At 34.9% G+C, this 24,942-nt stretch overlaps 1 protein-coding gene across 1 annotated transcript; it reads left to right on the plus strand.

Annotated features, from left to right (window-relative positions):
* Positions 1-76: 76 nt before the first annotated feature.
* LOC137397553 (octapeptide-repeat protein T2-like) lies at positions 77-24,258 on the plus strand. The gene is made up of 3 exons (XM_068083870.1): positions 77-101; positions 14,054-14,283; positions 24,157-24,258. Exons 1-3 carry the CDS (start codon positions 77-79, stop codon positions 24,256-24,258), a joined length of 357 nt encoding a protein of 118 aa, XP_067939971.1.
* The last annotated feature ends 684 nt before the right edge of the window (positions 24,259-24,942 follow it).

Below are 24,942 nucleotides of genomic sequence, written 5' to 3' on the forward strand. Positions count from 1 at the left end.
TTTTTCAACTGCTGTGATATGAGTTTGTGCACAAGTAGCTAAGCTATCAATAGTCAACATTTTTACAGGGTTTGACATGGCGGAAGCAAGGTCAATGCAAGGTCAGCAAAAAGTTTTAATAAATAAAAAAGTGAGTTATCAGTTTATCCGCCTTTTAGGTTGAAAAATAATGTTGGGAAAGAACCTTTGCTAGATCAGTTTGTTGTTTTTCAAATGCTGAATAAATTTCAGAAGTATTTTCAGCATTATTTTGCCATTAAAAAAATAAACAACCAAGCTAGTTCAAACTAGTTTTTTCTGAAAAAGTAACAAAGTAAACCAAACATTTTAATTATTGGCTGTATTTCTACAAACTGGCAATATTTTAAACTCTGATTTAACTAAAGCCTGCTTCGAAATTCCCTTTACTATTACTATACATAAATGCTGTCATGATTATTCTCTAAACCAAGATTGGTTCTAAAATACTTTAAAATTTTCAAAACAACTCTGTGAAATTTTGCTTATTTGTAAAATTTGTCAGCAATTGTTGCTCCTTTTTTCTCTAATGGCAGTTCTACCGTTAAAAAAATGTTTCCCCCTAAATATAGGCTGAACTTGAAAAAACTTTTTGTATTTTTGTTGTAATGTTTTAATAAATCCGTTGCTATTAACTTGTGTTAGTTGTTTACCATTACTATTGATTATTACTCCTTTTTCGTATGTTTCTTATCTGTTGGAAATTCATTAAATATACTTATGGTAGATATTTGTTTTTCTATCTATACTCACAGTTTGTCATTACATCTGATTTAAGTGGATGTTTATAAATCTGCTAAGATAAAAATTAGCCCTAAAATATGGGCACTGTGATTAATCATAGACACATAGAAGAGGAAAGAGATAGAGAGATAACAAGTTTCAGTTAAAACCCACCGGTGATGCTGGGTACTTTAGCTAATAGAATACCAAGGCAGTAAATAGGCTACATATGCACACACTTGTTGTGATGCTTCTTGTATAAACGTAATGTGTAAATGAGTAATGTTTATATCCCACAGAGTGTGTAGATTATACATAGTAACGAGACAGATTAGCAATTAAGGCTGACAAGTACTGGGAGTCCTTAGAATGTACCCAGATAATAACCTCCAACTGTATAATAGATAATCTCATCATTTCCTTTATCAATTATAGACTCATCTTTTTACTAACTGACCCTGACATCACATTTCTTAGTAAATTTGCAGTCAAACAATGTCCACGTCTTCTATGGTTTACATAGAGCAAGCAGTCTTTTTAGTTACCGTACGTTAATAAGTTGTGGAATGTTACATTATATGATAATTGAATAATAATCGGGATTCGTTAAGAGCAACACTCCGAGGCAGTTCAATTAGAAGTTTTAAGAGGTTTTACAGTACATTGTATATCACTCACGCTTTTTGAATGGATACTTATTGAGTGTACATATATTCTGTGTTTAGGTCAAACGATGAATAGCTTTTTCAGCTAAGACAACGTATACGTTTAATTACAACAATTTTTACAACAATTCAACACGGAATCAACGTCGGAATGTTGAATGTTTAAAACGTCTTAAAAAGTGTTGTAATTAAACGTATACGTTGTCTTAGCTAAAAAAAAACTATTCATCGTTTGACCTAAACACAGAATGCGTGTGTACATTCAATAAGTATCCATTCAAAAAGCGTGAGTGATAGAGCGATATACAATGTACCGTAAAACCTCGTAAAACTTGTAATTGAACTGCCTCGGGGTGTTGCTCTTAACGAATCCCATAATAATCATCATTTAGCCAGAGAGCCATTTAGCTTGAGCTCTTACGTCATTCCATAAAGTATCGTGTCATAGATGATGTCATAGAGAATGGATAAACATCAAACTACCCCTGCAGTAATGAACATACCTACCGAGTAATTAGTGGTGTGTGCGCTGGTAGCGTTAGTTGGCCCCTTCAAACATTCAGTGTGTGATTGCTAATTGTTCTACAGCAGTTGTTCTACAGCAGTTGTACTACAGCAGTTGTTCTACAGCAGTTGTACGGAGAAGTGCACCAAGATACTTCATACCTAGATCATCTTAAATGGTGCTCATTGACTTTTTTTTAAATTGTTTCAGGGTAGATCAATGATCTTTTTTTCTATACCAAATGGTATTTTACGGCTAATACGACTTGTGACAGCCAGGAGCTCTTTTACACTGTTTCCAGGTTCTTAGCTAACTTCCTTGAATATTCACAGTATACTGGTTGAAAGAAATTCAGCTCCAACTAAAGCTACCTTTCCTTTGTTCATGCAAACATGAGCCAAGCAAGATGTAAACAATCACTAAGAGTTTGCTTCCCACATGAGCATTGCAAGTTGAGCTCATCTCATCTTCGCTAAACAGAAACATGCCAGCCATGGGTGAAACACTTGGCAGCGAGTGCAAATGTGCGGCAGCAGGACAATCCAAAGCTACTTTAAAACCAAAGTTTAAGTTGAGCATCAGTTTAATGATGAGACTTTGGGTGCTTCCGGGTTCCTACGTATTTCTAGTGTAAAAGAAACGTAAATGCATTCCTTTTACATTAGAAAAGCATTTCTAATGCTTTTCTAATGCATTAGAAATGTATTTCTAATGCATTAGAAATGCATTCTTATGCATTACAATTCATTACAAAAAACCGTAGCTTGAGCTTCTTTGTCAAGGTCAATTTTTGGTCAAGGTCAGATACCTGAACACTTACACATACTTATTAATGAACACAGAAAATAGCTTTATTGCATTAATCTGCGAGACAGCTAACATCTCTATGGCTGTTTGATACATTTCAGGGGCTTAAGCGCAGGAAGTCATGTGATCTGTGTAGCAGCCAAAAAAGGGCAAACAGTGCTGAGCTTTGTGACTTGCGCATGGTATGTCTATAGTGGTGTGCACTGCTTGCCTGTCCACTACGACTCATGTATCTCAGGTATTACATTAGAGTATATGATGGAGTTAGTAGTTTGCCAAGGATTAAAATTTTACTAGCCAACCAGTTGAGATAGCAAGTTTGGTGGAGCACTAACAGTTGTCAGCAGTTGTGTTTGGCTGAAATTGTTGCTGTATGTTGATCGACCATAAACATGAAGCTCCACAATTGGAATATGATCCGAGAATTCTTATTTGTTGAGAGACCAGAGGATGTTAAATGAGCTTATTCCATGCTTTAAAAATGTTTTAAACTTTTGTTTTTTTTCTTGTAAATATCCCTTTTTTCTGGACAAATATCTGCGATTTAATCTAGTAGCTGTCCTATATACATGTACATATAAATGTGTTACATTTATTAAGGGTGCTCAAACTGACATTCTCTAACTACATGTATCTGTTGGTCAGAAGACGATGGCAACCACTAACAGGTGGTCAGGCTGAATTATGCAAGTAGTAAAATTAGTTTTAGAGCTTATGATGCCAAAAGCTGCTCATTTTTCCCTTCACATTTGTTGCAGCCGTCAAGCAGACTGAATGCAGCTGCCAATTGTAAAACCTTTTTAAGATTCATGAAAAATGCTATTCACTGGACAAAGTATTTTATTAGATAGTTTCATTTCAGAGAAACTTCAGCTCAGAACATCCCATTTATTAAATAATCAAAATAAATAAATCTTAATGTTTGTTTTTTGTTTTCTGTTATCACTGTGTCCAGTTATTGCGATTAAAATCCCCTCTGTACTGGTGTTGAACTTGTGATGATTGCAAGTGAAAGTTTGCGCACACCTGCGCATCTAACCACAAAGCTAAGCCAGTTTTATTTGATGTACTTTATCTACGGTATCCTTATTGCGACTAAAGCTAAATATATACACTGTATTATAAATTAGTATTACCTCTTGCTTTTGTTCTATTTTGGAAATTTTTTTAAAAAGCCTTTTTCCAAGTTCATTATTCATTTTTCTTTATTTGTAATTTTTAAATGTGTCAATTCAAATGTTCCATAACAGTGCAACTTTAATGACACACTTTCAATTTTTAATTTCTGAGTTATTGCAAAGGGTAATTGCTAAAAATTGTAAAACTAAAAAATGCTCGCACGGACATTCTCGAGTAGGAATTGCCTCTACATTCTTTTTCAGTTTGGACAGACAAAGTACCCTTCGTGCGCTTCACTCACTTTTTTAGTTTTGATATCTAATTTTCTCAATTGTGTCAGTATCGACTATCAAGAAGTATCGTTGTAGTCAAAATTTTGTTGGATAGCTTTTTGCGGTACAGCAACCTTTTTTATAGACACACTTCTATGTACTCTTTGTCATTAATTAATTCAACATACGCTATTTATGATTGTGGTTTGGTTTTATCAGCTTGTTTTAGTTGTATCAGTATCAACTCACTTTTCCTTGTAATCATTGTAACAATTCATACTTTATCTAGTCATTACTCGCTTATTATTTCACATTTAAACACCTTTACAGTTGTTTTAGTTTTTCTCTTAATTTATTTGGACTGCACAAAGCACTTTTCTCATGCTATGAAGTTTCAAAGTTATGATGGTATATATTGTATATGTTAACTAAAAAACAATTTTTTCGTGCAAAGATGAGTTTATTACCCAGGCAACGCTGGACATTCAACTAGTATAGAATAAATCTGAGCTTTGGTTTGTTTATTGGACTGACACTTCCTATTTAACAAACTCATATTTGAGAGTGTCTTTATTTGTAAGAAGGTGTTTGTACCTGGCTAAAAAATGAGCCATCCAGAAGGCTGGAATCTGTCATTAAATTACATTACAATTGGCAGTTTATCATAGACAGAGCTTTTAATGGTCAACTTGCTTGCCTCTGTACAACCCAACCCAGTATTCCGGTGTCACTATCCATTATTTGCTAATATCCGCATCTTTCCTGGGCAATAAAAACTGACAACTTCGAGCATCCAAGGTCATTATCAAAGCCTATTTAAAAACTGCTCTCTGGTCAAACCAACATTTATTGTGTAGATATTATAGTTATTGTGATAAATGGATCTTATTAAAATATAGTGAAGTTGTCTCTTCGCTCACTGACTTCTACCACTCCGGTTGTATCTGCTACGGAAAAATAGAACTTTAAGTCATTCAGTAACTTTATAGCACTATTAAATATTCAGTAACCAAAAAGCTGATTAATTATTTACACAAATCAAAAGAGATACTTTTGTAATGCCATGAGAAGAACATTTATTACATTACGTATTTCATTTTGTGAATTTGTCTATCCATACATGCTGGCATGCTAGCATACATGCTAGCATGCTAGCATACATGCTAGCATGTATACTAGCATGTATGCTAGCATGTATACTAGCATGTATGCTAGCATGCTAGCATACATGCTAGCATGCTAGCATACATGCTAGCATGTATACTAGCATGTATGCTAGCATGCTAGCATGCATGCTAGCATGCTAGCATTGAAAAATTTTAATTTGTGCAAACATATTTCTTTCCAAGTTTTGGTATATTGCTATATTGCTAACTATAAAGCAATATAGCATTGTTAACTATATAGCAATTACTTTAAGCAATAAAAATAACAAACTCGGGGTTTCATCTATATTGATAAATTCCATTTTATCATTGTGTGTTTGCATGCATGTTTATGTTTGTGTGTGTGTGCGTGCGTGTGTGCGTGGGTGCGTGCATCCACATTATTTGGTCAATATTGTCCAAACTTTTCACCAGGCTATTAAACATCTACCTCACCTTCATCTGGTTGAAAATGAAAAAACCTTTGGGCATCGCTGAGCTTGCTGTTAGTACTTTGATAAGATTTGTTCATCAAATAAAACTGAAATATTACAATTTATGTATTAAATCGTATTGCTTACTTATTTATTTTACAAAATACAACCCTCCTTGAATACTTGAAAAGCCAAACATATTGAATGACGGAATGCATGTATATTGTTTTTGCAAATGCACAGATATATTTAAAACAACTTTATGATAAATAGAAAGGTGGAAAGCACAGCAAAGCACGAGCAAGTAATAATAACAATAATAATTATAGTAATAATAATGGAAAAACCCAAAATTTGAATTACGAGTTGACTAACAATTCTGTCAGCTTCAAGTTTATTTATTTGTATAATTAGTTCATATCTTATAAAAAATTGAATATAGAAATTATTATTAATGCTAAACAGTACACATCAATAATGCTAATAAAGTCTAGTTGAAGCAAAATGTGTTTCAATTACTGTCATACGAAGTCCATATTTAAGCTAAAATAATTTCAATGTGTTTCAATTACGACTGTCATAGGAAGTCCAAAATAATGTATCAAGGAGAAAGTGAGGAATAAAAGCAAAGTGATGTGATAAGTTAGTCCTCACTCTTAAGCAATACTTTGCTATCATTCATGTTGAGCTGTATATTACTAGCTGTAATATCTTTTACATAAATGAAAGCTTTATCAACCAACCAGCTTTGATTGTAACCAGTCAAAAAACTAGTATAATATAAAAAGCATATATACTAGCGTATAAACTATATATGAAACTATATAATAGTAATACTAATAATAGTAATGATATTAAACAACTAGACATACATCTACAGCATATTTTGGTATTCAATGTTTAGTATGTTAAGCTTTAAAAGGGATTATTGTGCATATGCAAAGCTGTGTAATTCGTAGTCGTCTACTACTAACAAGGCTAGATAACTCTTACTTTTTAAATGGGCATTAGTTTTACGATTTTAATATCCAGTACGTTTACAGTATGTTAGTATGTTATTTTTGAGAGATTTGAACAGCAGAAATTTTAAAATCAGACTGAGAGACGCGTACACAAAGTCATGTTACATTCAGATAATTAAAAAGTGTAGTTGTCAAGCTCTTTCTTTGCTAGAGTGTAAAGTTATAGAGGACAAATTAGGTTCATTAGAGACTCTACTCAAAAAGGGTTTTACTTTCAAGATGGTGGCAATGCAGAAGACAACCGAGTAAAAAAAATTAAAATGCTGTTAAGTAGAGCACTAAATACAGATATGCTTTGAAACAGAGATAATCTGTGCATAAAAGGTACACAGATGTGGCAGACAGTGCCATAGTTTAACCTTAAAACCAGTCTCATAACAGTCTTTGTTAGTCTCAAGAAAAATGCCAGATTTTAACAACATATTGTGCTGCTGCAGCAACTTTGCTGCTTGTCTGAAACAAGCGGAGTTGACTCTAAAGCTAATATGGGTGCCATGGATAGACTCGAATGTTTCCTGCCAGAACTTGTCGAGATAAACAGAGCCAGTTAGCTTTGTATGTAGTAGAGATGATGGGACGACAGCTGCAAGTGAGATATCCATTAGCTGCAGCTGGTCTCTAAATAAGTGAAACCCAAGGCGAGTACATGTAAGTGAGTGGCATTAATGAGATCACAAGGTGTACTTATATAAGTGTAGTTTATATAAGTGTAGTTTATATAAGTAAACCATTAGCTGAAATGAGGAAAGGTTTAACCAAAATGAAAAAGCAGATTTAGCCTGGCCACCAGGGAACAAGAGAAAAGGCAATGATAGCTGATGTGACTGAATCGAGGAGAATGACTTTTGATACAAATGAAAGCAGAAGTGAGATATTAGGAGCTGTAGAAATTACACTCCATTATATTTGAAGATTCATCAGTCATTTGCCAGGTGTGGTGTCAAAGACTATGTAGTTTAAGAAAACATATATTATGTATGTTTGAGAGAGTGTTATATTTCACATATACAGTAGTAACCAAAAGTTTAACAACAACTCTTAACACTAACTGCCTCTGATATGTATATATATATATATATATATATATATAAAATTGTTTCCTCACCCCGGTTAACCCGAATGGGTGGTAGTTTCTGCTCTAACTCGGGTCTCCTACCAGAGACCTGGGAGTTTGAGCACTCGCCTCAAGATCTTAGCCGTTCCCAATAGCGCACTTTTCTGCAACTCACCTGAGTTGATTGTTGTTGGTATTTGGGCAAGCCACATTTTATGCGCCGGTGTTATTGCGCCCAGTGCCCTAATGACTACTGGGATTACAGTTGTTCTTACATTCCAGCATTTTTCAATCTCTTCTCCAAGAGGGAGATATTTCTCTACCTTTTCTTTTTCTTTGCTGGCTATATTGTAGTCATTGGGTACTGCTATATCTATTATAGTAGCCCTCTTGTTCTCCTTGTCTACCACCACTATATCTGGTTGGTTTGCTAGGACATGCTTGTCAGTTCGGATGAAGAAGTCCCAGAGGATCTTAGCGCGATCATTTTCATTGACCTTACCAGGAGCTTCCCACCAGTGTTGTGGTTTATTAAGGCCATACTCATCTGACTCATCAGACTTCTATACACAATACCTGCGACATGATTATGCCGCTCAGTGTATGCGTTTCCTGCTAGCTGCTTGCATCCACTGATGATGTGTTGGATGGTCTCAGGTGCATCTTTGCATAGTCTGCATCTAGGATCGTCTCTAGTGTGATAGATTTTCGTTTGGAGTTGCCTTGTTGGGAGCACTTGCTCCTGGGCTGCCATGATTAGTGACTCTGTATTGGCCGATAGGTTTTCTTTGTTCAGCCACATATATGTCTGGTGAAGATCGCCAACCTTAGATATTTGTTGGTGGTAAGCACCACCAACATATTCCTGCAATTGCAGCCAGGATTAGTTGTTTCTTGATGGTTCAGTGACAGCAGCCTCTGATTGTGAGAGTTGATAGCCTGTTTCACATTGTTCATGCAGCTATAGCTTAATTTTATAATACTTCTGAGATTTTGAGTAGCTTGTGGTCAGTAGAGAATTCTTCATCGATTAATTTGAAGAAAGTTTTCCCGATGTTGGTGTGTACGGTGTTGCTGTAAGGGGGGTTATACCAGATTATGTTTCTTTTTCTTTGTCTATGTCTTGGATTTAGTGGTGTAGCTTTAGGTGAAGAGAATTCTAGCTTGTGTTAGTATCTGCTTTTTTCTAAGGCTTCCTGATAAATAGGGGCAGCTTTGCTGAAGGCATTTCCATCTGATGAAATTTCTGAGAGTCTTTTGTTGATTGCCAGTGGTATATTTTTAATGATGTTAGGCGGGTGGTTTGAATCTTTGTGAACATAGGTAATGGTGGTGTTTGGCTTAGTGTAGGGCTCATTCTTCCCGTTTTCTAGGTTTAGAGTTACGTCTAGAAAATTTACTATTTTTCTGTTGGCTTCTATTAATATTCTTAGATCATGTGAGCCAAAGATAGCGCACAGGTCTTTCTTGATGTTGTCAACTTGGCGGGGTGTTGCGTTTAAAGCTCCCAGACCATCGTCTCTATATAGTCCAAATTTGTTATTGTATTTTTTTAGATATTTGGTACAATATGTATGCACCTATTAGCTCACATGTTTCAGCACCATCAAAACATCCCATGGTTACATCAAATAGATTTTGGGAAGAATAGATCCTGGCTGCAATTGCAGGAATAAGAACACCTGACCGTTACCAGACAATTGCCTATATTGCCAGACAATATATATATATATATATATATATATAGGTGCGTATATATAGAGAGGTGCGGCACTATTTGCCTTTGTGCAAAGCTCATCACTTTTGTGATTTGAGCACTCTGGTGCCAGCACATTGACTTTCTTAAAGTCTGTGAGGCAACCTAGTTGTTTCATGGCAGGAAGTCAACTCTCATTGGTAATGGGATTTGTGTCCCCTGCCTAAGCTCTGAGCTGCACTGATGAGGCTTCAATAGCCGAAACAGTACTGTCTGTAGCATGAGTATATATATATATATATATATATATATATATATATATATATATATATATATATATATATATGTAGGAGGCGGTCGACCCTCTCTGTTCCCTATCTGCTTGCTTCCATCTCAGCACTCAGTCAGACTACATCAAGAGCTGGGATTGCCAAGAGTCCAGTCCAGTGGTTTTGTGGCAATGTCTGGTGGTTTCAACTCTGGCCAACTGTAGATTTATTGATCTAAAATACGTTTGGAATTGTAGTGGCTAGTAAATAATAGTAATAACCACTGTTAAAGGAACAACTGTAGCCAAATATTAACATACATTCTTGAATCAAAGGGGCTGCTGTTTATAATGTTATGTAAAAGAACTGTTAGAGTTGAAGGCATGTATTTGAAACATATCCACGAGCAAAGATGTGCTGCTCTAAAAACTAAAGAAATCCTTGTCTAGAATAGTCTAAACGTTATATTATTCGCATTCATGATGAGATGGAAACCATCAACAACTGTTATTAAGAGCACCTGCTGACTGTGTCATGTACTCTCATCAAGTCTATACCTACAAAGAGCTACTCATAGATTCTTTTTTGTCATCTAAGAAGCTAATAAAAATCTATACACTTAGATGGAAAAATGGCATAGATCATAGAGCCCTCTTATTTGCCCATAAGAGGGTTATAAGAATTTCCTCCTCATTCCTTTGCAGGTTCTCTTGGAAACTCTTAAAGGCTATTGTATTTCTCGGTAACGAGATTGATATGTCTATGGTTGATATGTCTATGGGCATCTAGAATACGAATAGGCTCAATAAGTTTACAAGTCAATAATAGAATTTAGCTAAAACCTTCGTTACTTGCGTGGGGAAGAGAACAACATCACCTTGTAACTGGACTTGAAATATTCTCAATCAGTGTGCTGCATACAGACTTGCATTATCCCATTTGGTTTTCCTACTGATAGTAAGTGGTTTATTCAATCTGTAATATATTAACCTCAGATATAATTTCACATGTTCCTATCTTCTCTTTCATCTCAGGTATCCTTGTAAGTAGAATCTTTAAGAGGTTTACTATGTTTCCTGTTCACCCCTACAAGTACCATAGAAACAGGCCAGCTTTATGTCTTGGAAATCACTTAAGTCACCTTAAGTCGGCCTTGACTAGGTCTGGCAACAGAGTAAGAGCATTTCTTTGCACAGATCTGAAGAACAAGGCTGTTTTTATCACCACTACACAAGTAAAATGCCATCTATTTTTTCCTTGTGTATGTATGCATGGAATCTAGCTTTAGTGTGCCTGCCTGCTTTAAGCATAAATGGTCAATGCGGATTCTGTAGTAGGTGTGGCCAATCTAGTTTGCCATACTCCCTCGTGTCCCGTTTACTGTATATTCAGCTTGTGGTCATTAGATGTTACTATTACCAAACTGACCTGTTCACAATCACGACGTTCAGCTGGAATTCAGTTAAACTTTTCTTTTCTGTGTCACTTCAGGACAAATAATTCCCTCAGCCCTGATTAACAGTAGCAATCCAATTCAATTTAGTCCGTTCTTTGATCAACCAGATAAATTGAATGCAGCTGAAATGTTGTTAGAAGAAACACTTCAGAATTTTCCTGCTGTTAGAGCCTTTAATAAGGATTATCTAGCTTCATACAAGTCACCTTTACATGTTCTGTGCAACTGGCATAGCTGTGTTCTCACTGTAAATTTTAGATATTGCGCGTCACGAAACCTTAGCTCATTTTCTCTAGCGTCATATATTTTCAATAGTCAGAAACCTTTTTATTCAGCGATGATTGCACACAAGTAATGACTTTCAGGGATCAACAAAACTGTCTTAAGACCAGAAGAGTATAAGGGGGCCACTGACATAGACCAAGTTATTAATGGTGCTCTCATTCTAGTTTGAATTATATGGCTGTGTGTTGTCAAGAGAGAATCAGAAATATTCTGCTTAGATGGAATTCTTTGTAGTCTGATCCCAACTCAGACACTGCTTAGTATTTCATACAACATGAAGGTATGAAGGTATGAAGTAATTGATGTGTTCAAGTAAGGCAATATTGGGGAAAAAGAATGCATCGTGATACAGACTACAGCCATGTCTTGGGCTAGTTATGCTTTAGTCTTATTGGGTTGTCTTTTTAATTTTGTCAGTTGACTGGAATAGGATCAGTCAGTTAAAGTTTCATACAACTAGTTAAACATCCTGTTCGCGATAAGCACACGTGTTTTTTGTGTCATGTTTTTCAATACTAAAATGAGATCATGCAGTAACAAGAGATTTATGCACTGTACTAGAACTTATTTAATCTCAATAGCTTATTAACGAGTCCTGTCTTTTCTTTCTACTTTTCACTTAGTTTTGTCAGCAATATCGCTCAGCATAAAACTCCTGTTTAATTGCTAGCGTCTCGCTAGAATAAATGTATAGAAATATATGACTATATGTGTATATTTACCTTATTCCCTTTTTTAATTTAATTAAAAATCTAATAGTTTTGGAAGTCCTGTCTAAAATATATACAAATTAAGTGTATATTGCTTAAACAAATGTAGGAAGTATATTTTATCTATAGGGGACAAATAGTTCAGCGGTAGACCTCATGCTATTGTACTAACAGGAGGTAGATCTTCCGCTACAGTGTCGTAGGCCTCATGCTATTGCGTGGTAGACTTCACACTATAGTAGCCCCATTACTTTATCATCAATAAGGCAGTTCTAAGTATGTCCAAGCCAGTTGTGCATGTTTAATGCGGACGAAACGCTGACTGTGTCTATCTCAGCAATGAATAAAAGACCCCTGAAACCTATAAACCTATGGTATGCACATGGTATGCACATGGTATGGTATGCACATGGTATGGTATGCACATACTTTTCAGAGGCAACAACTCATAAACTATATTACTATAAAATGCAAAATGCAGTAGAAATATAGGCATCTACGAGTAGCTCTTTGTAGGTATAGACTTGGTGAGATTACATGACACAGTCAGCAGGTGCTCATAACAACAGTTGTTGATGGTTTCCATCTCCTCATGAATGTGAATAATAATACATTTAGACTATTCTAGAAGAGGAGTTTTTTAGTTTTTAGAGCAGCAATTCTAGTTGCTACATTTATCATAGAACTTTCAAATATTTGACCAGTATAATAATACAAATATTCAGAAATGTTGATGTAATTTTGGTGCTTAGTTACACTGCCTCGTGTTGTGAGCGGATGTTGCTGCTCGTTATAATCAGAAAATAGGAGCTCTGCTGTGAAATTAGTAGGCTTCTACCAGACCTCTAAGAAGCAATAAAGACCATAGAGTACTGTAGTTTATAACTATACTTAACCCAACAGGAAGCTTTTGGCAAAGGTAAATAAATAAAAAGCATTCTAAGTGGGTGGCCGGTTCTGGGTGGTATTAACAGGAAAAGACAGCATTTCTTTTTTTTCACTGGTCAAAAAGATTTTCTGAGTTGAAAGACCTACACAGGTCATAAGAACAATTCACTTTTGTCGTACAATTGTCCTAGCAATTATAGTAAGCTCCAAACAATAGTGCTCCAATAGGGCAGACAATGAGAAAGAAACTTCTCATTTAGGAAATAAGTGGTGAGAGAGTAAAACAAAGAGAAACAAGACTGCATTGTGTAGTTTTTAGTGAAATTTAATTAATATGCTCCTGAATACATAGCGAAGGATATTCTAGCAATGAAACTGATAAAATCGATGTAAGAGAACAAGCAACCTGTTTTGAAGACAAAATAAGACAGTGGATTTCCTTGTAGTTATAGAATCTCATTGCTCCCATTGATTTATGTGTGTAGAAAGAGTTGCCCAAGAAGGTTAAGATGGTCAGCATGAGGTCAAGTCTGCTGTTGTGTCATATTCGCAGCACTAATTATACCATTCAGCGTGTAAACCTTTGCGTAGAACCTCCTTCATAGTGGAATATTTTTGTGCCAACAGTGCCAATCACCTTCTTCATAACTAACTACACCTTACTTCTTTGAAAAAATATATTACTGGTGCAATCATACACTAGGCATCCTTTGGTTATATTAGCTGAATGTATATGCCTAGCTTTATTTGCCAGATTATTCGTATGAAATAGGATAGAGAAAGACGGGTGAGAGGGAGAGAGAAAGAGGTGGAGAAAAAGATGAGAAGGAGAGAGGAAGGGGTGTAAAGAAGGAAAAGAAGGAGAGAGAAAGGGGAGGAAAAAGGATGAGAAGGAGAGATAAAGGGGTGGGGAAAAGGATAAGGAGAGAGAAAGGATGGAGACAAAAATGAGAAGGAGAGATAAAGGGGTGGGGAAAATGATAAGGAGAGAGAAAGGGTGGAGACAAAAATGAGAAAGAGAGAAAAAGGGGTGGAGAGAAGGATGAGAAGGAGAGAGAAAGGGGTAGAGAGAAGAATGAGAAGGGGAGAGAAAGAGGTGGAGAGAAGGATGAGGAGGAGAAAGAAAGGGGTGGAGAGAAGGATGAGGAGGAGAAAGAAAGGGGTGAAGAGAAGGATGAGCGGGAGGAGAGAGAAAGGGGAAAGAAGGTTCAACAGGTACACCTACTCACTATCTTGCACTTGATATATCCTTTTTATATAAGCTTATATAGCATAATAACAGTAATAAATGATTTAACAAAGCATCATACTAAATAAAATAATTTAATGATAAGTATTTTCTACATGTAATTAGCTTTTGGATAACAAATGTGCTTCTTCACGCCTTCTCTTGTTTACATCAACGAAGCCGCGAGATGTGTGCAGATAACAAATTTTAACTACTTTGTAATTAGACCATATTTTTGAGCATGTGCAATAATATTCTGGTAGTAGCCACTAGCAAAGGAATAAAAACAGGCAACATACTACCCTTCTATTCTAGTTATCTCACATAAAAGCAAATAAACAGCACATACGAAAAAGAGGGAGCGACTCCACATTTTATCTATGGCATTTTCATTGTCTCTTTACGTACTACCTGTATATATGGTACACACACATACTGTGATTAATATACTAGGGTCACAGCACTAGTGAAAGCAAAACCAAATTGAGATGACAGAGCATACATAATTAATACATTAAAATCTCCCAGCACACTCAACTTTGGATTGTCATCTTTAGAGAATATGAGTCTAAATAAAAGCTTCAAACAGTAGGCCTGGGGTTTAATTCCTGTACTAGTAGCAAGAGTAGTTAACTCCAAGAATACTCAAATCACCCTTAACTAACAGGGATTCTCTACTTTGATTACGCATCACATGTACATGATACAATTATTAATTACGTTTTTAATAATGCTGTTATGACAACTCTGCATACATACATGTTGTATAGGATGGAAACACTAACCCTGTGGAACTAAAAGACTGCATAGATATATAATGTATAGCTAGCTTACATATAAATATATAGCGATATATAGCTATGTCTTGGCTATATATAGCTAGGACATAGCAATATATAGCTATGTTCTAGTTATATATAGCAATGAACTAAAAGACTGCATAGATTTATAATGTATAGCTAGCCTATATATAAATATATAGCGATATATAGCTATGTCTTGGCTATATATAGCTAGGACATAGCAATATATAGTTTTGTTCTAGCTATGTATAGCAGTTTATAGTTGCACATAGCCAGAACTTAGCTATATATAGCCATCTCCTGGCTATATATAGCCAGGAGATGTTGCCATAGCCATCCCCTGGCTATGGCTACAGCTATAGCCAAGAAATGGCAATATTCTGGCTATACATGGTGATATATAGCTAAAACATAGCTTAGTAGTAACTATATATTGATCGCAATGTGAAGCTGATCTCCTATTGATAGCAACACTTTCACAAGCTGAATTCTGAATTGCGTGTAAGCTGATGTTACCTGTTGCAGCTGCCAATCAACCACTAGTCATACATCCGTTCTACTCTTGCAGCAAGAGACCAATTTCATTGTTGCAAAAGAAAGGAAGCGGTGAAAAGGGCTGAAGTGGTTTATAAACAGAGAATCAATAAGGAATGTCTCAGTTTTAGAGTTCTATATGTTAGGTACATTGTACATGTAACTTCTGTCTGAGTATACAGACAACTGCCTTGTAATACATGCGCTTCAGTTGAAATTCATTTATGACCTGCCTCTGAGTCATTTGAAGCAACAGATAATAAAGGAATAAATTTATATGTAGAGAGAATTGCTGAGGTTGTAAGAACTTTACAGGCAACCAATGAATTGAATATTAGCAAACAATCTTGCTCGCTAAGAATACTTTACATCACCGTTTAGCAGCGTTTAGATTTATCTAGTTGTTATGCTGACTTTTTAATTAATGTTTGCCTTCAAAATGATGTTTTTGAATGATAACAAAATCTAATATGCATTGTAAATATTTTGGTCGTTAAATTGCATATTCAACTGAACCTTTTGTGAGTGTTATACTGTGAGTATTTCTCATGTTTAGTTGATAGTAATCCAATTATACCTAGATAATACTCTAATACTCTAGAGGTGCTACATGTATACATCGAACCAATCTTCTATTTTCTCATTAACCTCTGCTGCTCTTTTCACCTCTGCTGCCCGATCAGTGTTATCCACCCTATCATATCACACATTCATGGCTATCAATAATGTGTTTACCTTGTCTATATACTTTATACCTGCGTATTTTGCTACAAAGTTGTTTATTATTACTGGTGCCTGTAGGCGGCGCTCACTATATAACTGGTGCCTCTACATACAAGCGCATGTAGTACTCAGTGAAACTAAAAATTCTTTTTCAACAAATCTAAGGTAAATATTTAAAATTTTTGTAGGGTGGTTTTATAACAATATCTTTTTCCACAATAGTAGCACAAGATTTTTGTTTAAAGTTGGAAGAAAAGGAGAGAATCAAGTCAGTGTAAAGCAAGCATTCATGACTTCCTGTATTTTTTTAAATATATTTAGGCTATATTTATTTAATAATATATATAATATTATTATAATGTATAATATCATAATAATACATATACAATATAATATTTTATTATAATATAAAAATATTATATACATTATACAATATAATATTATATATAATAAATATAATACAATATAATATTATATATACAATATTATATAATATATATAGTATAATATATAATATAATATTATTATAATAGATTTCCTTTTTTTAAATAAACTTAGATAAAATATAGTCCTTAGAGGCTTAGACAGTCTCCACAGCTTTATTTAATCTTAGTCTATCATAATCACTGTTTCTACATGCATTACACCTTGTATCTACAAGCATTACACCTTGTATCTACATGCATTACACCTTGTATCTACATGCATTACACCTTGTATCTACATGCATTACACTTTGTTTCTACATGCATTACACCTTGTATCTACATGCATTACGCCTTGTATCTACATGCATTACACCTTGTATCTACATGCATTACAACTTGTATCTACATGCATTACACATTGTATCTACATGCATTACACTTTGTATCTACATGCATTACGCCTTGTATCTACATGCATTACACTTTGTATCTACATGCATTACACCTTGTATCTACATGCATTACAACTTGTATCTACATGCATTACAACTTGTATCTACATGCATTACACCTTGTATCTACATGCATTACACCTTGTATCTAATTAGGGAATTTCCTTTATAACTATTATATCTTTATTTGAATTCAGGGAATCTAAATAAAGATATAATAGTTATAATTATATTAACTATTATTATTATTAACCTTTATTAAATTACAACTATATTATCTAAATTATTGTTTGAATGATTTAAATAATATAATATTGTTTGAATATGTAATTCAAATATACTCAGAATATATTCAAATATATGCTCGATAAATATTCGAATACGATTTGAATTCTCTGAATTCAAATCGTATCCAAACATTACTGTACGATCCCCACAATGCTAGCCACTCTGAATACATATGATTTTACAAGCGCTGGCCACTCCTACTTCTGTGCCATCACACAATTTTGACTAATTATATAGCAGTATTGGCAGCAAGAAGCTGTCCACACTTATCCATTAGGGTATATAAAATTGTTGATGTTTTAAAAAATGGGTTAGTCTAGCGTTGTTGATGTCAAAAATGAGACATGCATAGATATACACAGTCCTCTCCACTTAATCATGTGGTACATTTTTTATGGGTTTCAAAGTACCATTTGCATTAAATATTATATTACACAACAAACAGATAAGTTAAATATTGAGTTCTTATTAGGTAAAACTATCACGCATTAAAGATGAGAACAGCTGTTCTAGCTTCGTATTAAACTTGATTATCCTCCAGATCAGACCAGACAGCGCATGAATATCTTATCCTATTGCTTGTTATTATATCACTCCTTTTTTTAATCTAAAATTCGTACCTTTATTTTCAGTACTAAATCAATAAAAAGCTTCTTTCTTCGCAAGATCTTACAGCTGTGTTCAGGCCTACAGAGTCACGTGATTATTACTGCAGGCTGACCCACCCCACTTCCTACTGATTATAGTATATTAATTATGCTGCCGTGATTTTGTTATTAATAACCGATACCAACAGCAGCTTCTGCTATATTCACTGACTGCATGCTGCCTGAGCTTGAGGAGCTTCTGGTACAAGCATTGTCGAAGTCTCACAGCGTAAGATTTTATACATGATAATATACTCGCGTATCGTTTTAGTAGGTGAGATCCCTTATCGCTGTGTAATAGTCATGTGACACCGTTACTGCTCTGTGCTACTCGCGTTTCACTTGTCTCTCAATACGACTTCATTCAGATGAGTGAAACGGCGAAATAGTTTTATTATTAAAATAGAGTTATGTTATCGCTGACCGGCTATCAGGTTGTATTCGAGTTGGGGTTGGTTTTTTAGCTACTTTTCACTTACCTATAGAGATAGCTGCAGGCGTCACAAGGTTAGTTTCGTGCCTATCAAGCAATTACTAGAAAAGTATTAGTTATAAAAATAACATTACTCAGTTGATTAATGGGCTTGCTGGAGCTATGTTGCTGTCTATGATAGTACGCATGTAGATGAGAATGTTTGTTATACCTGCACCTGGTGGCAGACATACAGCGCATTAACAATGTTTAGAGTAGGCCTGATCCTCTAGTTATTCTAAAGAACACTATCTGAGAGTAGACTGAGAACTCTGAGAGTAGACTGAGAACTCTGAGAATAAAACGCGTTTGCTTAGATGCTTTTAGTTTAAATTCCTAAAAATTTTGTAGACGAGTGAATCAATTTTAAAGGTTTATCAAAAATCATCTAAAATTTATTAAAATTATTCTATTCATTAGTCAATTGGTTGATTTATGGTGTAAACTATCTGCCACCTACAACTATGACATATACCTAAATGCATAGCTAACAGATATTCAACCATGTACACTGTTATTGTTAAGGAATGAATTAAGAGACAATGAGGAGAGATTTGGAGGTCAGCGCTGTCAGCAGATCTCACTAAAATACAAAGTTTGCCGCTAGTACCAAAGTTTTAGGGTAATTCGTGCAACTTAATTTAGTTTTCAGACGTAGTTGACTTTTGTGAAAATCTGAATAAAACATAAAATATTGCAAATTTATTAAAGTTATGTCATCATTGATGCCACTTTTTAATTTCATTGGCTATATATTCAATGCTGCTGTTGAATGTGCAGCAATGTGTGTTTGATCCAATCAAGAGCTCTGTCTTTGTGGCAGTTCAAATTAACATAATAAATAAAGCCAACTCTCACTTTCACTGAAGGGTGTTCATACAAAAACAATTAAGTACCACACAATTATAACAAGCAAACAAATTAATTAATTTTCTGTTTTAACACAAAAAAATTCAATTTTACACCAAACATTAATATAAAAAAATGGAAGTGATAAACTGGTCAATAAACGAACTTGTTTGCCTTCTCAAGGATGAAAGATCAATGCATTTTCTGTATTACAAAAGCAATCTTTGCTGTTATAAGATTGTTTCTGTGCAAAGATGTGACAATTTTTGCCACCAAGCGAACAACTCTATAAGATGAGTTTCTAAGTTTTGTCATAAAAACTCCTGACAGCAAATTAGCGTGAGTAACTATTTTCATGGCAAGTAAGTTCGTAAGTTCGTACAAGTTGTCAAGAACATTTAAAACCAAAAAAAGCAAATGCAACATCCTCATACAAATGTTATTGGTTTTCGCAATAAGACTTTGGCCTCTTTTGTTGTAGCTATAATAAATATGGTTTATTATTTTTGTTAAGAATTTGTTATGGAGATACGACTATCAACACGAGCAACATAAAACATGCATTGTTACTTAACCCTTAGATTTTCATTTTTACTTTTCTCAGCTCTTGAACCTTTGAACTGGTTGTCTCTCGTTAGTCCATCCCTTGAATAGACTGTCTTTCATTAGTCTACCCCTTGAATAGACTGTCTCTTGTTAGTTCACCTGTTGAATAGGCTGTCTTTCATTAGCCCACCCCTTGAATAGACTGTCTCTCATTAGTCCACCCCTTGAATAGACTGTCTTTCATTAGTCCATCCCTTGAATAGACTGTCTTTCATTGGTCTACCCTTTGAATAGACTGTCTCTTGTTATTCCACCCTTTAAACAGACTGCATCTTGTTAGTCCACCCCTTAAATAGGCTGTCTCTCTTTAGTCCCTCTCTTAAATAGACAGTCTTTGGTTAGTCCACCATTAAATAGATTGTCTCTTGTTAGTCCACCCTTTAAACAGACTGCATCTTGTTAGTCCACCCCTTAAACAGACTGCATTTTGTTAGTCCGCCCCTTAAATAGACCGTCTCTGGTTAGTCCGCCCTTAAATAGACCGTCTCTGGTTATTCCATCCTTAAATAGACCGTCTTTGGTTAGTCCACCCTTAAATAGACCGTCTCTGGTTATTCTACCCTTAAATAGATCGTCTTTGGTTAGTCCACCCTTAAATAGACCGTCTCTGGTTATCCTACCCTTAAATAGACCGTCTTTGGTTAGTCCACCCTTAAATAGACCGTCTCTGGTTAGTCCACCCCTTAAATAGACCGTCTCTGTTTAGTCCACCCCTTAAATAGACCGCCTCTAGTTAGTCCACCCCTTAAATAGACCGTCTCTGTTTAGTCCACCTTTGAATAAGCAGCTTTACTACTGTTCAATTTTTCCGCAAACTTTACTAAAATAATGAAGCTATGTACACAATATTAGCCTGTCGGATGTACACAATATTAGCCTGTCGGATGTACACAATATTAGCCTGTCGGATGTACACAATATTAGCCTGTCGGATGTACACAATATTAGCCTGTCGGATGTAACGATTCATTTTTGAAATGATTTTTAGTTGTTTTACAGCCTGACTAGCCTCAGTACACGTTTGCTATACACACATATAGTTTACATCAAAAAGTGTAAATACAACTCTTCAGCTTCTCTCGAATCAGTCGTAAATTTTAGAAGGTTGATGAATCGTCCATGCAATTAAATTTAACTCATTTACAGTTTAATGACTCGAAACTAACGAGTTTTCTCTGAACTGTCGGCCATTTTGCAATTATGTCGAGTATTCCCAACGGTATTGCTTGCATGATCTCTAACCACTCTTCATCGGACTAGGATTAGAATTAGAATTGCATTAGCTGACCAAGTCTGAGAAGAAATATTATATTAGTATATAATTACGTACTCGAGTGGCTGTTTACTCTGCCACAAACTTAGCAAATGGTAACTAATATTCCTAACTAGTTTTGCTGCTGGCACCGTTTATATATTTGTTAGAACAAACATATTGTTTCAGAGCAGATATGTCTTGAGAATTGTCTTGTCTTGTCTTGAGAATTCAACTCTACATCAACCTCTTCCTAAGCAACATTGAGCTTCCTTTCAACCTCGTCACTTTTTTCAAACTAGGAAATTAGATGAATTTGCCATGATAAATAATATAAAATGAACACCATTTTGCCCATACACACCACTATGAACCTGTGCCTATGCTTTCATAAACGTGTTTAGATGAGTACTGAATACTGCTAAACTGAGTGAGAGCACAATTAGTTCAATGCTGTTAAACCATCAATAGTTTTCCATTTTAGTTTTGTATTTTAGTTTGAAATTTAAAAACAGTCAAAGAGTGGTATATAGTTCATATTAAATTATTTAAAAAATAATAAAATAGCAAAAAGAGTTGCGCAGAGAGTTTTAAAATTGTAGTTGAGACGCAAAAAGAATTCGAGGAGCTTTGCACAGATACGTTTATAGTAATAGTGGAAAACAAACAGCCATTCTGAGCTTTAATCTTTTCACTGATGAAGCAGCTATTATAAATGTATATATCACATGCAATGAAGTGTAGTTGGAGAGTCAGAAATGCTGTATTTCCATGCATCTTGAAACTACTTGATGCAGAGTCTGTTAAGAAGTGTGTCTCACTTTCATCTATTTTATTTCGACGACTAAACACTGAATTCATGGGAGACAAATCCTAAGCTGCTTTGTTATGCCATAACATGAATTAATCATGATTTAATTTTTTGCTTTTTTAATTTAATTCTCAATTATTTCTTAATAATTTATTTTCACATATCTTTAAGTATGATCATAGTCGTATATAATAAAGTTTTACCTCTAAGAGGTTAATTCATTTTCAAATATATTTATTGTGTTAAGATTGAATGCATTAATAATAATAATTAATATCTGAACAACTATTTTGAAAATAATGCTTTAAAAAACAGAAAAAATGATTTAATTTTATTGGATATTCTCCTAAAATATATTTGCCAGTATTTAAATTTTTTTTTAATTTGTATGCTAAAATAATGTTTTCAAATTTTTATGTTAAAGTTTTTATTGAATAATATAGAGATATACTTTGCATGTAAAAACATAAATAAATTGAACTACATTATAATTCTATTACAAATGGAATAGTAGGTAAATAGTAGCAAGGCAAAGGCCATTTAATTAGTCTGTAGAAGAACCAGTATAAACATTTCAAATGCTATACAGCTGCCACCAGCTTCTGCTGTCTTGAACAAAACATGTATTTTTGACAAGAGCAAGACAGTACCAAAATCTCTTCCAAGTATAAAGTCAGCTCATCGGTGAAAGCATACTTTAGACCAATTACTACTCTTTATAACAGATACTAATGAGAACAAGTTGCGTTCAAGGTTGCGACTGTAATTAAGTCTTTTAAGTCTTTTAAGTCTTAATAAGTCTTGGTAAGTCAATTAAGTTATAGCAACCTGGCCCTTTCCGTTGTAACCTTGGTTATTATCATTCTCTAGACTGAGTGGTAAAATTATTTTATGGTGTTGTCAAGGAATGAAATTTTGTATTCAGTGTGAGACTAAAATCTACTGAGGGATGCTTTGTATATTGAGAGACGGAACACTGGAGTTATTAATACTAAGGAACACTAAAGTCAGTGATCTTTAGAATAGGTAATATTACTTCATCTCCAACACGGTATTTCTTTTATTCCCACAAAACTCAAAACACCTCGAGTTCAGGGTAGCCAGAACTCGCTGTTCTTTCCTACACCTCGAGAATAAGCTAGTTCACCGGCCCTTCCATTGATGCGGGTTTAGGTGAACTCTATGCTATATGAGTCTATCTGAGTTTATTTCAAAAGCAAGCACTATAGTGCTAAAGGTATTCGTTTAGAAAACAGTAAACAGGTTTAAAGAAACAAAATAATTTTAATATTTTATATTTTATTATTTTATATGTTATTATTTTACATGCAAATGAGTCTTACAATTACTACTAGTAAATAGACAGAACATGACTCATCATTCCATGTATTTGATGAAAAAGGGAGTGTCTCTTAACTTCCTCTGGCTCATCCGCGACCTCTCTATGGACGTTTAGCTAAGTCTTCACCTCATCATTGCTAATGCTTAAGACATCTATTTGGCCTTCTTCAACCCCCCCCCCCTCCGCAGCAGCACAACTCCCATAACACAAAACAGTTGGATGTAATATTGGAATACCTGCAGTAGTACGAGCATGTCAGTACGTAGAGATGTAGTCATTGATCCATAGGTAGGGTGCGAGACACAATCTATCCTTAATAAGGGCATTGTTAAGAATAGATTTTACTTACAGATCGTAATTGAAACATCCTAAAGCTGTAAAAGAGCCTAATCCTAGGCATATGATCAGCTTGTAATTCCCCTGAGCCTAGCACAAAGCAGGCATACATTGCGCCTCCCTAATTGCATCTGTGTGTATTTTAACAATGACACGCTTTCTTACAGGACATTATCTTCTATTTAGATTGGGAACCGCTGAATGCTAATGCCTTAAGGGTGGTACATATTCTACCCTACAAATCTATGTAAAACTTGTTTTAGATGTTCTTAAGCTGAGGCCATCTTCATCTGGTCTGTTGCCCACTTCACAATTAGGCATGGATAATACGGCTTCACGGATCAACCAGCCGACAGCGTGCTGCCAATCGTGCTAACCTTACATATGAGAAAATGATCCCAGAAGACTTTCAGTCATGACTTGAAATAAATTGAGACAACTAGCGAGAGACATTAGAGAAATTGGAATGCACGCCAAAAGCATTCTATAGCGTGGTTACTTTTAATGCAAGACTGCGTGTGTTGTGTACCCACTTTATATTCATTGGCTGCCATTGCAAATTTAGTGAAAACTAAATAAGTCACAGAATTTGGAAGTTAATCAATGCCTAGAAAAAAAAAAAAATTTCCAACCAAAAGTTTGAAAGTTGTTTTCACATGTCTATTGGCATTTCACCCATCACTGTCTATTAGCGGTGAATGAAAAAATGCGGAGCAAACATTTGGTTGTGAGGGAGACGATTGCTTTTAATATGATGCTTGTAGAAGCAGTCCAAGACCTCATTATATAAATTAAAACGCTTTGCCCTCAGTTGTTGATATTTGTCATTAAACCTTTGCTTGGAGTTTCTTAAAAAATATTTTTGCAGTACGTAATAACCAGTTACATGTGTATTCATCAATTACTAAATTCTCACAAGTTTGAATTGCTATTATGTTAAAGAAAAACAAAGAGAATCTGTTTGCAATATTAAAACCGTATCACTTCATGGCTTGCGGCTCCTTAGCTTATGATCGATGAAGCCCTTCAATCCATAAAACATAACAGAGTTAATACTGTTAGCTCAGTAAAAAACCTTGAAACAGCCAAACAATTTAGAATTG

This window comes from Watersipora subatra, chromosome 1 (genome assembly GCF_963576615.1).
Source record: "Watersipora subatra chromosome 1, tzWatSuba1.1, whole genome shotgun sequence".
Taxonomy (NCBI): Eukaryota; Metazoa; Bryozoa; class Gymnolaemata; order Cheilostomatida; family Watersiporidae; genus Watersipora; species Watersipora subatra.

Bases quoted from the DNA above. Each gene is read 5' to 3' on its own strand.
- LOC137397553 (XM_068083870.1), top strand. From the start codon at position 77: ATGGCGGAAGCAAGGTCAATGCAAG. The intron at 102-14,053 runs GTCAGCAAAAAG...GAAAATGATAAG, and splicing joins GGAAGCAAGGTCAATGCAAG to GAGAGAGAAAGGGTGGAGAC. The intron at 14,284-24,156 runs GTACACCTACTC...CTTCACAATTAG, and splicing joins GGGGAAAGAAGGTTCAACAG to GCATGGATAATACGGCTTCA.